The 15,107-nt window shown below is 38.9% G+C and overlaps 1 protein-coding gene across 1 annotated transcript; it reads right to left on the bottom strand.

Moving 5' to 3' along the window:
- Nucleotides 1–71: 71 nt before the first annotated feature.
- On the bottom strand, nt 72–13,762 carry LOC146489247 (protein dispatched homolog 1-like). The gene is made up of 8 exons (XM_085107448.1): nt 13,490–13,762; nt 11,565–13,117; nt 10,712–10,936; nt 9,134–9,259; nt 8,306–8,576; nt 6,790–6,917; nt 5,431–5,517; nt 72–3,768 (listed from the first exon to the last, which is right to left on the bottom strand). The coding sequence occupies exons 1-8, from the start codon at nt 13,551–13,553 to the stop codon at nt 3,103–3,105; spliced, it is 3,120 nt and encodes a 1,039-aa protein (XP_084963574.1). The 5' UTR covers nt 13,554–13,762; the 3' UTR covers nt 72–3,102.
- Nucleotides 13,763–15,107: the final 1,345 nt, after the last annotated feature.

Genomic DNA, 15,107 nt, shown 5'->3' with positions numbered 1-15,107 from the left:
CTTTTTTTCCTTCTTCTTATGTCTTCTGGTTGTTATTCTCTTTTATATAATGATGTGCTAGTGGTAAACGAAAAATAAATAAATAAATAAATAAATAAATAAAACTTCCAGGTTTGCAACATTTTTCGATCGCTAGAGCCATTACCGCTGTGACTCGCTGCTTCTATGGAAAGATATACGACACCCGTTAGTGTTCATAAATTTCTTAGCAAGATTAAGACCTGTAGCTACATACACACAATGAGCAAACTTTCTCAAAGCGAGCAATTTATTGTGACCTTGTAGTTTAGACATCGCACAATTTTCCAAACAATTCATAGCTGACAGTGTAGGATAATTTTGATGGAAACTGAAAACCGCCTTCCAATGGGAGGCTGACAAAAGAGACTTCGAAAGCGGACGAAACGCTCACTGTATTAAAAACTTGGCACGAGGATAATGATTTGTTGTGTAGAAACCGTAATTCTAAAATTGCGACACCTGGTTCTAGGAGCAAAGTTAACTTATGAAAAGGCTAAAAAATACCGGATCATCAAAACGCATGCCGATTTATGTAGCAGACTTCTATTTATTTTTTCGCTGTCCGCGAAGTAATATTTCAAAAAAAAAAAAAACATTCAAGAGATCAGCAAGTGTACATAACGATTCCGTTTTCTTGTAATGTCACGCATGATTTCCCACTCAAGTAGCTTGTTTTATTTGTGCAAAATGGCTGATTGAACACATAGTAATTATGCCAGCTACTACACGTGGATGAAACAATTAACATGCCCCACAGTCTTGCAACCCTCTGCAACTCAAATAACCCTCGCTCTTCGATCTGCCACAATGACGGCGAGTGCGGAATTTTCATTTTCGACAAATTGTTTTCAAAGAAAGTAAAAATTTTGCCGCAATGAATATTTAAATTTACCAAAATAAACATTCAGTCAACGACTTTGTTGCCATGACCACTGACCATGTATCGCGTGTCAGTTTTTACACCGAATTTATTTCCAAGTGTAATTTTCTTTGGCTATTGAATTTTGAAATTCAACAATTACGGGAACATATGTTGGGCTGGAAACTTTTCTTAATTAACCTGATCAGTCATGTGATGCCCCTAACCGCCCACGAGGGAGGTTTTTATAATAAACGGGTTTTATAATAAACGAAAGAGAAATGTATAGCTGTGATTCACATGAAAAGTTGCATGCCGTTTATTAAATAGCACGAGGGATGTCCTACTTACAAACGCAGAGAACACGAGAACGGAACCCCTGCCAGCATTTCGGTAGCTATTAATAAAAGGCATTACAACGAGAAAAAGGAATTTGTAATATATCTTTTCACGTTATCAAATTTCCTCTCACAAGAAATTCGGATCGTAACACTATCCGCATGCCCGACGTTAACAAATGGGAAATAGTGTTGTCCTGAGGTACAGTGTTGTTTCCAGTGAATAGGACGATTCCTAAAACGTTGATGACAACACAGTCCGATTACTGTCTTAAGTAGTCTCCCTGATCCCAAAGCAATTTAATTAAAATCGGTGTTCGAGGAGTATGTACATCTTGAACTTATGGTGAGCACTCGTAAACTTGCCTCGAAGTACGTGGCAAAATTCAGAATATCGTCCGCCTATTTGAAAAGGTAATGGTAATTAGGAGCTTCCGCTTTGTTTTTCAGTCTTACAAGACGATCGTTTCCAGGGTACGTTTGAAGTAGTAGGCCCATCTTCTGTGTTCTGCTTGCCGTTGGAGTCGAGGTTTTCTCGTTGTCTGTACCACTTTTCCTTGGCGACAAATCAGGCACGAAATATTTTGTCCATCGATTGTACCCGTTTCTGTACCCGTTTCTTTTCCACATGAGATGTCTCGGATTTATTCTTTGTTCTAGTTCGTTGATGGGAGGCGGAAAGTGGTGATCAGTAAGGAGATCATGATGTGTGATAGGTGAACTTTCCCAGATCAAAGGGGCAGTCGTTGATAAAATGGATCACTTCTGCTAGATACGTTTATTCTCCACTGTTCCTCTGTGAAGGCTTGATTTTTTGGAAGAGACATATATAATTCTTGCCTTACTGATTTGATGAGGTTTCCGACCACTCCGTTTTGATGGCTAGCACGTGTTACGTTACATTCCCACTGGAAAGAAAACTCTGGATTCTATGGTCCAACTTTGCGTCATTTTCTTCAAATGACATTCTGCTCCTTCAAAGTCTGTGCCGTCGTTTGTGTGTGTGCCTTTGTCTGTCATGAGCTCCAGATAGATTTATCTAGTAGTCATGCAAGTAAATATAATCAGTACTCAGTGTTATTCCTTTAGTGTCCTTCTGCCGACTCTGTGTTGCTTTGCGTTGGTTTAAACACTTACGATCCAGAAACGCTTTCTTGATTCGTAAACGCAACTTTTGGGATTGCACATCTCATCTGGTTGATTCTGTAATTAACTTGTTCTCCTTTTAGTCGTTACCTCTACACGTGCAAACTACGGTCGGCTGTTTATAATCGACTCCCAAGTTAACTTGAGATAGGAATTTCTTCATGTCTTCCAATGCAGGCACTGACAATATCCACATCGACTAAGTTGATCCCATAAGTTTGTTGGTCTTCTCGTTCAGCAAATTGCCCCTTGAAAAAAACCATCTGAAACGTTTCGCTTGGGCTTCCGCAAATATGTTCCGATCAACAACTGAAGTCTGCGGTTCCACCCGATAAATAACCATGGCGCTCAAATGCGCAACGCCCAGTAGCCTTCGCTGTGTTGATAGGCAAGAACCTTTTAATTTGTTAACATCTCATCACCAAAATCGCAGGTTCAGGATCTTAATACAGAAGTACTGGTCATGCATTTTCCTTAGCGTAACTGCGTCTTAGTGGTTTAATGACAAAGATATATACACACTCCGCATTATACAATTAACTTAATTAAAAAAGTAGAACATAGTCATAATAGGCCATGTTACCATTTTAAAAGAAGTTGTCAAATTAACGACATCTTATTTACAAGCAAGAAAAAAGAAAGACATTACTTCGAAACAGTTATAAAAAAAAAATTGCTTAAAAAGTCGAATATATATACAACGAAGCCATGCGTTCACTGCTGCGAGGTTCATAAAACTCATGCAGGGATGTCAAGACTGACGGGTGGAATAGGCACGGTGGGACTCCGCACTGGAGTAACTGCTGGAGGGTACGGGGCGTGAAATCCTCGTCCGTCACATCTCTGACATGTGACGTCAGTGGGTTTCTTTCTGCGCAGTTTGTCCCTCACGTGGCGCACAAGCGGCAGGATTGAGCCTGTGTTTCCCTCGGGACCCAACAGAGACAGAAGAGTCGTGAAGAAAAACAGCGCGTAGAATATTGAAAGCCCAATGGTGCAGAACATAAAGATACCAAACTGAAAAAAGAATAAGATTTGAGCAAACAACATGAAAATCGATGCGCCAATTGTAGTGCATGCGCCCGACAACACAGAGATGCCCACGTGACCCAGCGTCTCACGGACCTTCTCGACACGTGAGTGCTTCTGGGAACGAACATAACCGTCTGCGAGGTGCACGACATAGTCAACAGCTAAACCTACTACCAGTGTTAGGTTAAGCGACTCGAGTATACCGAGCTTCCAGCCGGCTAATGGAATGATACCAATAACTCCTACTGTTATAAGAGAAATTGTCAGGCAGCACATTAAGGCTACAATCCAGTTTGTTGTCATGATTATCAGCAGAGGTAAGGTGAGGCATAGCCCCATTACTATCCCATTGATGGCACTTTGAACCAGAACCTGTGGGAAACAACAAAAAATGCAGTAACTTTTTCAGAGATGTGATAAAGCTAAAAATATTTATAATTTAAGGATGGTTCGTCTTAATACAGAGGTATCTTGGTACAGTTCATGACTATGTGGGAAAAGCAGATCTTAGCAAGGGCTAATCGAATCCAAAAAGAAAATTGGGGGTTATCACGCATTTCTCAGAGATAATTAAGCACTGAACAATAATTCTAAAAAGCTCAAAAATACAGAACAGTGTATGACATTTTCGTCCAAATTGAAACTTAACTATCTTTGAAATTGCGTGTTTGCTTCTTTTCTTTTTCCTTTCCAATAACCCTTGTCCAGTTTCTCGAATCATCTGGCTAGCATGGAGATGCGCAGAACATGTGTGCAGTAACAGAAGAGTAACCGTCCTTAAAGGGCTTTAATGAAGCTGAGTACTGAGCTCCAGGGGTGGATTGTAACGGTTTCTGATAGAACCAATATACCCAATGAAATCAATGCAATATGAGGGATATCAGTGCTAAGTCAGCAAACTGGGGCCGAAAAGATGCATTACACTGCTGTCAGATGTTATTGCAGTAAATATTAAGGGCATCAGGATGCCGCCATTTTTAAATGTTATATAGAGGAAAGCATAATAATTATTTATGAAATTGTTTTGCTGAGATTTGTTCCTCTTATTAAGAACATGAATTCCACAGTAAGGCCAAATGTAGTGACGTCGCAAAAAAAAGTATCTAATTATTTGAACATGTTTTAACACATTTTTCTAATATCGTGTCAAATCATAGCCAAGACCAGTAAGTCAATGCTTGCATAATTCTTTTCCATAATTGTAAAATTTAAAAAGAATGACTGACAGGAAATATTCTACATGTCTGACTGCGGAGCAGTCTGGGTTATATTACTCATACATAGCTAATCGATGACCAGCGACTGACATCAATTACTAATCGATGGGTAATCAGTTCATCAGTCTGGGATTATTGCTGATAATCAATGAGTAATCGATGCTAATCGAAGACCAAAAATTTTGTCATCTATTGATTACTAATCGATGTCATGTGATGACATTACAGGCAAAGACGACTTGTAAAGCGAGGAAACATGAAGAGAATTCAAGGGTAGCGTAAGCGAGAAGAACGAAATTCTCTGATCTCGAGAGAATGGGCCTTGAGAGCATTCATTAAAAATAGAAGTACCTCTCACAAGAGGCACTTGAAGAATTTTTGAAACTGAACAACCTAGATACCAGAACAGCCTCGCCTTGATTCGATAACAAACAGCAAAGACAAGGATCAGGAACTTCGGCCACAGTTTTACGTGATGCCAGTAATGATGTCACTCTCCTGAACTATTTTTTCCCTTTTTCATAATTGCACCGTTATACTAGATAAAATAATGTCATCTGTAGCCATGCATGATTTTAATGAATATCCAATGCAATATAATGCAATATACTAATCGATGACAAGTATTTTGTGGCCCGATTATCAATTAGTCATCGATAACTCATTGATTAGTAGCAACAATCAATTAAGGCCTCAAATTAAGGCCTCAATAGAACAGTTTTATATATTCTTAACCATGCTGCTGAAGGACAACGTGAACAAATTACTAATCAACTGATTACCCATCGATTAGTTATGCCTGGTTTATTGTACAAACCCGCTGCACTTTGATCCAGTGCCACGCCATTGAATTCTCCGGGGTGGTCTGGAAAGCATTATTGCATGCTGCTGGCATAGTACTCATCTGTAAAATGCAAAAAAATGTTTCTGAATGTATTTGGTTTTTTTTTTTTGTAAAACGTATCATTGCGTTAAAAAAGCAGCCTCTATAGTGACCATTAGCCTCACACGCAGTCGTTTTATTTGATTCAGTTATTCTGATTATTGTTAGTGTCACCCTTACAGCAGACAAGTATATGTAACTGCGCCATTATCAATAAAACGATTTTGACTGAGCAATTGCGAAAATAAGCCATGGCCCTAAAAAGATAGTTTGAAAGCCAAGATATGGAAAGTAATTTTCATAAATTTTAGATCAAAGCGGATTCGAGAGAGCGGTAGTAAATTATCCCCTCATTTCTTATTGTTATCATGTTCAAACTACCTTATTCGCACTTAATTTCGCTGCTATGTTCGCAAGACGGCATTTCGCGAGGCTTTTTTTTCGCGATTTCGATAAGGGAAAATGAAAAAAGGGCATAAAATTTCGCGAAAGCTTTGTGGACATCATTTTATTTTCTAAACAAAATCTGAACTTTAACCTTTCTAAACAAACTGGAACAACTGTGGGGCATTTACCAAGAGAGATTTCAAGGTACAAGCGCTTTTTTATTTCAAGAGGAGGAAACATTACAGTGACGGTAGTTGATTCTAAGTATCGACGATCCCTTCTCGTACACGGTGGCCTTGAAATTCCTGTCACTGTTTGCATCGAACTCGACTCCACCTCGAAGAATGTTCAGTGTTGGAACGTTACAAGAAACTTGTGAATGAGAACTACAATGAACCAAAGAATGGTAATTTTGACGACTGTACGAAGGATATTCTAAGAGATTTGCTTGAAGACAGTGATTCAGATGAAGATGATAGTTAGATTCTCTGCTCGATATATTCATGGAAATTAACGTCATTGATCACAAGACAAGATGCAAAATAGAGCTTACGAGTGAATAATTTATTATTTTTGTCGATACATAAGCTGTACATGTTGTTGTAGATCATGTTTATCAAGTTTTTTTTTAATTCAAATTTCTTAGCATGGTATTTAATTTCGCGAGGATTTTTATTCGCGTGGCTTAAATTTCGCGATTTTTTTTTACAATCGCGTTAAGTCCGAATAAGGTACAGAGCGCAGACCATTCCAAGACACACGTACTTTGCGCGAGGAAATGATAATTTCTGACTTTTAGAGCAGCATAACCCACAGCTCAGACTGAAAGGAGTGCAAGTCGAGCCCAATATGTGGGCGGAAAATTTTTGATTACAAGTATGCCTGTCAGCGCGGTAATAATAGTACCTTTTCATTTATAAACTGCTCCCAAGCATCATGGGTAAGAATGCCTTTCTTGTATCCTAAGCTTCCTGTAGTCATTGTCGTATGGACCTTGACAGCAGCGTATAACAGAATGTTTCCATACTTACCACCTGGATATGAAAGAAAACAGAATTAAACGGACGAGGGAATGTCCTTATAGACCGTTAACACGATGCACGCACAGTTTTGATATTTTATCAATAGAGTTTCAAACAAGCGAGGTAGTCATTCAGGGTTAATGTGTGGTTAATGGTTTTTATGAATATGAGCAAAATTCAATTTCCTTGGCAATATTTCCCGTATTGAGAATGATGATTATTCTAGAAAGTGACGCAGGCATACTCGGAAAAAAGAAATCCGAGTGCTCCTATCAGGAGTCGAACCTAAGACCTTCCGATTACTAGTTCGGATGCTCTACCACTGAGCTACAGGAGACTCGTGGGAGCTAAGGCCATTAAACTAGGTTCATGGGACAAACATCCCGCATACTGCTAGGATTTGAATGTCGAACGTGTGGTATATGACAGAAATGTGATGGTATATTTCCAGCCTGGTGAATGAATGAGAATGATGATTATTCTAGAAAGTGACGCAGGCATACTCGGAAAAAAGAAATCCGAGTGCTCCTATCAGGAGTCGAACCTAAGACCTTCCGATTACTAGTTCGGATGCTCCGAACTAGTAATCGGAAGGTCTTAGGTTCGACTCCTGATAGGAGCACTCGGATTTCTTTTTTCCGAGTATGCCTGCGTCACTTTCTAGAATAATCATCATTCTCATTCATTCACCAGGCTGGAAATATACCATCACATTTCTGTCATTTCCCGTATTGTTCTCCAAATTGTTATGTTAGTCGGCTTTTACTTTTCGCTCATGTTTATTCACAGACTTGTTGAACTTCAGGTTTTCACGAGCATCCCTGGCTCGTGAGTAAAAGCGAGCCATTTATCAGCAAACTGTCCATCTCCAACCTATTGGAATTCTTGCCAAAGTTTATAACAAGTTCTTATCCACTTAAGTGGGGATAAAGCATTGTGGTACTTCTTGGAAAACAATCTAAAATAAGTAGTTTTGTCAAACAAGTCAGTCTCCACCACATTTCAGACCAACGAGGTGTTTGTTGTGGTTAATGGAGATGATGATGTAGAATATTTCGTCTTAAAAAGAGTATTCTTCCTAAAACGATTTCAGGCATGACATACTGATTAAGGCCAGATTCACCAAACCCTTCTAGGTTAAGATATATTCTAAGTATTGTCTCTAAACAATTGTCTATTGTTATGCCAACAAAAGGCTATTGTAAACAAACAATGCTTTGGACAGCATCTCAAGTTTCATTACTACCAGTACGTTTTTCTATCTGATACTCCCACAAGAGGTTTTGGTTTAAAATCAAGGTGCCCTTTTTTTAAGGTGATCAGGAATAACTGTACGTGTGAGATTAAAGGTTTAACGTAGTCCACCTCCAGCATGCCAAGGAAATAAAAATTTCTGAGACCTTGAAAGTCGGGCTCCCTGAGGTGAAACGTTGAATCAACCTGTCCTCCAAGAAGCGAGCTGTATGTGACGAAGTGAGGACTGCTGTATGACGTGTTCCCGTGAGTTAACCAATAGCCAAGCGCCACCTCAAAGTAGCGATAGTAAGCTTGGGAAAGTTGTGACACGTTGTACAGTGTTGGGTTGAATCGCATCAATGTTTTTATTTTGTGACTGTTTAAAGGGATGCTAAAATCTGTGCCGTTTGGGTATTTTGACTTTTTAGCTTCATTCTGTCAAAAAAGAAACAAAATATCGACTAAAACATTTGCAATTGTCAGAGAAATAGACAACCTAGACGTAGCACTTATTTAAGACCTAACAAACGTGTATCACTGAAACCAGAGATCAGGGTGATTTTTGCAGACATCTATAGATCCAAAAATTAATAATTTTTATTCCCGTCCTCTGTATAATTGAATTACTTCTCCGTACAAAAAAGTCGAAAGTCCACATTTTCTACAACGACTTATCAACATATAGGTTCACTTTCAATTACCGAATAAATACTGTAAAAACCAAGTCTGGTTTCACGGTTAAGGAAAGATATTGTAGAATCCAATATTTTGAAAGGCACAGCCTTCAGGGTATTACAGAAAATAACTCTAATGGCAAAAGATGTTACAATTTAAAATAAGAGGGGATGCAATTATATAACATAATAACAAAAAAAGGCTTGAGCAAAATAGCTAAAGTTACAAAAACGAAAACAAAACGCTACAAATCTGACAAATGAAATGTGAAAATTACCGAATAGATTACAGTCTTTTTTCTGTACAACGTCACTCACCGTTAGATAAGCGTTCATATCTTCTACAAAACAGCGGATATCGGGTTTCCCAGTCACCTCGTTTCTCCTGATCTTTAACTGCTCCAATTTATCATCGTTCAAAGTCCTCAGCTCTTTGCAGAAATCCTAAATGTATATTAAGTGTACTTTAAAACTAAATGTTTGCACAGGTGAAGAATTAAGTTTATGAAAGTAGAAGTCCTTCTGCCACTTCCTATCAAGGTCCTTCATCGAATTTTAAAATGATGGGGAGAACGTTGTTGAGTTGTTCAACGCCATGTATCTGAAAACTTTTAGAAGGAAGACATTTGAATTTTCTAGGGATAATCTTAGGACCTCAATTCTCCTCATGTTGCAGTGCGACGGACGGGGTGTTCAGCTCACTGCGTCGAGCTGTACAGGAAGATAGCACTATTTCGTGATCCCTTGAATTACAGTCATTTTGTTTTCATTATTTTACAAATCCTAGGAAAGAAATGGCGTCATATAATCCACTATCCCCCTAGTCCACAGCAATGAACGTAAACCGTTTCAGTAAAAAGACGCGCCAGATTACGACATTCTTCGAGGCTGTTTGTATTAAAAACACCGGCGCTGTCTCAAGCTCTAAGGTGCTAAAAACGCATGGGATTAGCACAAGATTAGCTTTTTCTGAGCATTCTTAAAGTTTTGTTTATCTTCTAGAGTTTACCACCCAGTGAGAGAATAATAGCTTTTAAGGAAATTTGTCTTTGGCTTCTTAATCCATAGAACCACTTTAAGATGCAAGATCAGTTTTCGCTGGGTTTAACTGTCTTGGGTGCAAGGTCAAAGTCGATTGATAATAAGTGAGTCGAATTCTGTTTGATTCAGAAAAAGTGTGTTAGACGTGCGAGACTATATGTACTCTCTCGATAGATTTATACTTAAAATAATTGAATAAGTGAAATGATGATTTTTAAAACTCATTCATATTTCATGAACTCCATTAAAAGCCATCGCCGGAAATTGGCTAAAATTGTGGCAATTTCCCAAGTATGAGTTTTCATACATGACAGCCAGAACAAATCAAGACTTTTGGACTTTATACTGGAGATCTCGAATATTCCAGCATCAACAAAATTATAATTTTTATCGAGCCTGTTTAATTAAAATTCTTATCAAGCAGATAGCTACTGAAATGCACTCTCTTTTGATAAAAACAATTTATTTCCCATTGTAAGATAAAGAAATTGACTATAGAATTATCACTGCATGTCAAATTAATATGACTGCCATCGCAAAATCATGCAGCGGGGCGGCACGCTTTTTAAAATACGTTGTCATGAGTTTTCCACTGCTGTCTGCTACAAACCCACGATAAATAAAGGTTCAATGTTAGTATTCAGTGCAGGGACATTTTTGGGTGAGCGAGTGAAGTATATAAGATCAGGAAAACAGAGGAGGGTTGTATGAGTCAAAGAAGGTCAAGGAAGTAGGGGTTTGGCTGAATTGAGCAACAATGGATGCTGGATTAATCCAGCGTCCGGCCGCCCAAAAATACTTGCACTACAGGAGACTGTGTCAGTCTATACATCCCCTCCTTTACCAGTTCCTTACCAGCATGGCCATCTGACACGGAGGAGGATTCATATCAAAGCTTCTGTCCAGCACCGTTTTTCCTTTACACTTAAAGTCCGTGAAATGGCATTCACTGCGTTCCTGGTTCCTGAGACCCCACACAATGTATAAGTTAATGACATTGTCTTCTGAGCTCAGTTTAAACTCGCTACTCCTCAGCCGTTTAATACTGTGCCAGTTAGTTCCCTTTCCCCAGATGTCAAACTGGAACAAACGAGAAAAAGTTGCACTAATTGGGCAAGACGTGAACTTCAATTTTTTGGCAGTGTAACAGCACTGATTCAAGAATCGTTCCACTAAAGAAAATTAAATTAGTCTACTAGTGCCTAATTATATCTATTTCAAGGGTACATAAATAAATCCGAAAGGATTAGTTTCTTATTCAAATTTGGTACAATTTGCAATAATAAAGGATGTTAAAGTCGTATCTGTTTCCTTATAAGTATTAATCACTGATTCACGGACACATGCCGCTCAATTTACAATTAAATCGTCTTTCCCATTTATTCGTTGGTCATTGTACGGATAAAACATCATTTGGAGCAGTTGTAAAGACGGAAATACGTTTTTGCGACTGTTGCTGACAAAACCCACATGATCACTGGTTATTGTTAGGAAAACACTTTTAAATTACAAGTTACGGTACACTTTCTGACTTTTTGGGAAAGAATGCAGTAAAAAAAAACGTAACACCCAGCAAACTACCTAGAAACCTAAGAGTCAACAGCCTGGGGCACCACCTGAAAACTGTGGCCTAGACAATTAATAAAAAACACAGAAAATTCTCGATAACTCCAGCGAAAACTAGAGATTATAGAGAGCTATATTTTACCTCCTCTTGGTCAGCTGCTATCTGTGTTGCATAAGTTATCGACAAGGTTATAAATGCTGCTATCACAACCAGAATCAACCAGCGAACAACTTTATGGCCAACTACTTTATCAAAGAAAAAACCACCAAAAAACCTGGCCACCAGTTGGTGGGCACTGTTGCCTCTCTGTACGGGTGCTTCTTGTAAAGAATCTTTTACTTCGTGCTGTTCTAGGGGCATTGGCGAAATATGGTTTTCACGCGGCGGATTCGTTGTACAGAGATTGAATAGTTTGAAGCAAGGCCATCGCCAATTCTTCCAGTACAGCTCATAAGTGATGACAACTGTTGGAAAAAATATGATCACTGACAAGTAGTTAACAAAGACCAGCAGTGCAGAAAACGTTCCGAACGAAGAAACGCCCAGGAGTGGAGAAAATACGTTAGAAATGAAAGCAACCATGGTTGTAAACGACGTTGTGAACATAGCACTGGCCGCGTGAGAAAATACGACGGAGAATCTTGTGACAAGGTCTGGGAAATTTTTATCTTGTGACGCCCGCCAAGTGTCGCAGAAGACAAATATGTCATCCGCCCCGATCCCAAGAATAATGAAAACCGAAAGCACATGAAAAATACCGACATAACGAAAGTCCAACAAAACTCTATAGATAATGTTGGCGCCAAAAAAACATGAAAAAACACTAAACACACCCCAACCAGTGATCCACAAAGACTGGGTCTGAAAAAGCATGAAGCAGAAAATGAATGCAAAACTACCAAACACAAGCAAGAGGTCCCAAATTACTTGCTTAGAGATGGCATCAAAAAAGAGCGATCGTAGATTATAGTAGAAACTCATGTCACCGATGCCTGATTGGTAAAGTTTATCCAGTGCCTCTGCAAATGCTTCACCGGAATGTTTTTGCGCAAACTCGAATTGTTCGTCCGGCTGATCAGTTGTGCTTTGAAAACCTGCAAATGGGAATCCGAGGCTGAGGAACGTACGAGTATACGCTGAAACTGCTTTTGTCGGAGTAATAACTGCGTCTTTACTCAGGTGATAATCCAAGATTGCTCTAGTGACATTTATGACTTTCGCAGTGCTTAAAACTCGGGGAATATTTTCAAACTTCGGATCGTTAAGAAACGGATTGACTTTTTTGAATGTACCATCAAAAAACCGAAGAATTGAAGTCGGTGGCTTACATAGACCGTTTTGCATCAACAGACACAACTTTTGTTGATAAACCGTGTTCGAAAATAGCTCGTCTTCGGTTTTCTGAATCATCTCAAGATTCTGCTTGGTGAAAACATTGCTGTTCTTCAGCTCGTAAACCAGCTGCAACATGTCGTATCTCACCACGCGTTGTCCTTGAACGCCAAGCGATGCAGCATTTAAATTGATCTGAGGATCTTGGGCGACAAATTTCCAGGCATCTGCTCTAAGTTTTGAATTGTCCTCTTCAAGATTCAGAGGAACTCGGGAAAACTCGGCGGGGAGGATGTCGTAACCAGAGATATGTAGAATTGCTGTCACTAGAATGGTCGACAGATGAGCGGCAAGAGTCAAACCTGGGCAATGAAAAAGTACAGTCGCAATAGCGTTATAAAATGCAGATTCTAACATTTTAGTGACATAAAAAATGTATTTTTTAAATTTCTTTCTTTGATCTTTCGATGTTAGAAATGGGCAATGAAATACTTTTCCCAAGGGCAGAAGTTGACATGAAGCGCTCATACACAATTTAAACAAATATCGATATAAAACTCGTGCGTTGCTTCAGTCATGCCGATTAACAAAAAAAATGAAGCGGAATGATCCTTGCAGTGTTTACAGTTATCTCAAGTTTATTTTCTTAACTACACAGCATTTAATTTGCTTCAATGCGAACTAATGGTTCTTCCGAGAATTAGAAGAGTACAAATTTTAACATTAAGACTTACCAAAGCAAAGCTTAGGCCGTCCGAGGACGAGCTTACAGTAGGGCACTATCTTGTCGCCGGCCATTACACAGATCGAGCGGAATGAATATATGAAATATAGAAACAAGTAAGTTATGTTACCAAAAATATATTGGTAATAGAATTGATATTCCTTACAGCTTTCATGGCTTTTTTCTTTGAGAACTGTTTTCACCTGCTTGCAGTAATTTGCATAATCTCGGTTCCCAGTGACGTTAATTGAAAGCTTCTACAAAGTAAGCTGTCATCAGCAATACTGAGTAATATCTTTATTAAAAGAACTCTGGCCTAGATAACTTGAATTTAATTTTTGCTGTGAGTGACAATTCATGTGCAAAATAAGACGTCAAATCGTGGTCAGTCTACTTTTTTTTTAGGTAATCACCTGACACTTTCCTAGACTGTTTTCTAGATTGTTTTTCGACTATTTTCATTTTCCCGAACGCCGGTGAATACGAGGCGCTTTGTGCTTTAACAAGACGTGCTATTTTGGCCAAGCACACAAAGACAATAAATGCTTGCAAATACTGAAGGATTTCTATTTACTCACATTGAACAAAACCGCTCTCTATGGCACACGAGCGCTATAAATAAAATAAATTAGTGCAAAAGAGAGAAAACTTCTGAAGTCGAACGTTCAGCTGATTAATACGCGGTGATTAGAAAAAAACAAAATACAAAAGAAAGAAGAAAGAAAAAACAAAAAAAGACACCTGTTCTGTTGTCATTATGCCAAGCATTCTCTCGTTGATAACTGGAGGAAAAGCGATGGGAAATATCCAAATGAAATATAGGAAGACTTGACAAGACATGTTTTCTGTGCAAGCGCAATGTATATAGTAACCGAATTTTGTTCGCTAGCTCAGGCAAATACCGGCAACGTTTGGAATTTCGGATGTCCCTGAAACATACCTAATCTCTTGCTTGAACAATTCCTGGAAGCAACAAGTAAATAAATAATAACAATTTTATGCCGTGGCAAGTTACTCCCTTGGTTTGCTTAAAAGCAAGTTGTTCATCTCTAACAAACCTCAATCAATAATGCTTTGTTACTCGCAAGCTTTCGCGCTCCTCAAATTAGACGTCTGCACGTTTTCATTGGTTATCGGCTGCCGTATTCATTCCCAACGACTCCACTATGACGTCAACAAAAACAAAAGAGACAAATGGTTAAAAAAAAAAACAACAAGAACAGCAACAACTACTAAAGTTCCTCGAATTGAAAGTATGCAGTGTAAATTGTCACAACCCATCAAGATAGCCTTCTTTCTGTCTACTGTCAAGTCGGCATTGCTTTATGGTTGCCATTGGTGGACCCTTTTGTCTCCTCTTACAAATATATGGTTGTTGCACGCCTGTTGCCGGTGAGAATGTCACGAACGACAAGCCTTAAATTTGGCGAGCTTCTCGAGCTACAGAGAAGATCACGGAAAAAAAGAATGAGGTTGGCTAGTCACTCGCATCGCCAACCGGAAAAGACAACCCTGTCGACTTGTGCTCTGGCAGTCAAAGTACAGATCACAACGACCACAGACAGCCAACTTTCAAACGGGTTCTTAATTGAAAGACGTCGTGTGCAGGAGAGTAGCGGACTCACAAG

Source organism: Pavona decussata, unplaced genomic scaffold (genome assembly GCF_977016875.1).
Source record: "Pavona decussata unplaced genomic scaffold, jaPavDecu1.1 SCAFFOLD_6, whole genome shotgun sequence".
Classification (NCBI taxonomy): Eukaryota; Metazoa; Cnidaria; class Anthozoa; order Scleractinia; family Agariciidae; genus Pavona; species Pavona decussata.
Note: the sequence above shows the minus strand (reverse complement) of the source record. Positions and strands in the feature narration are given on the sequence as shown.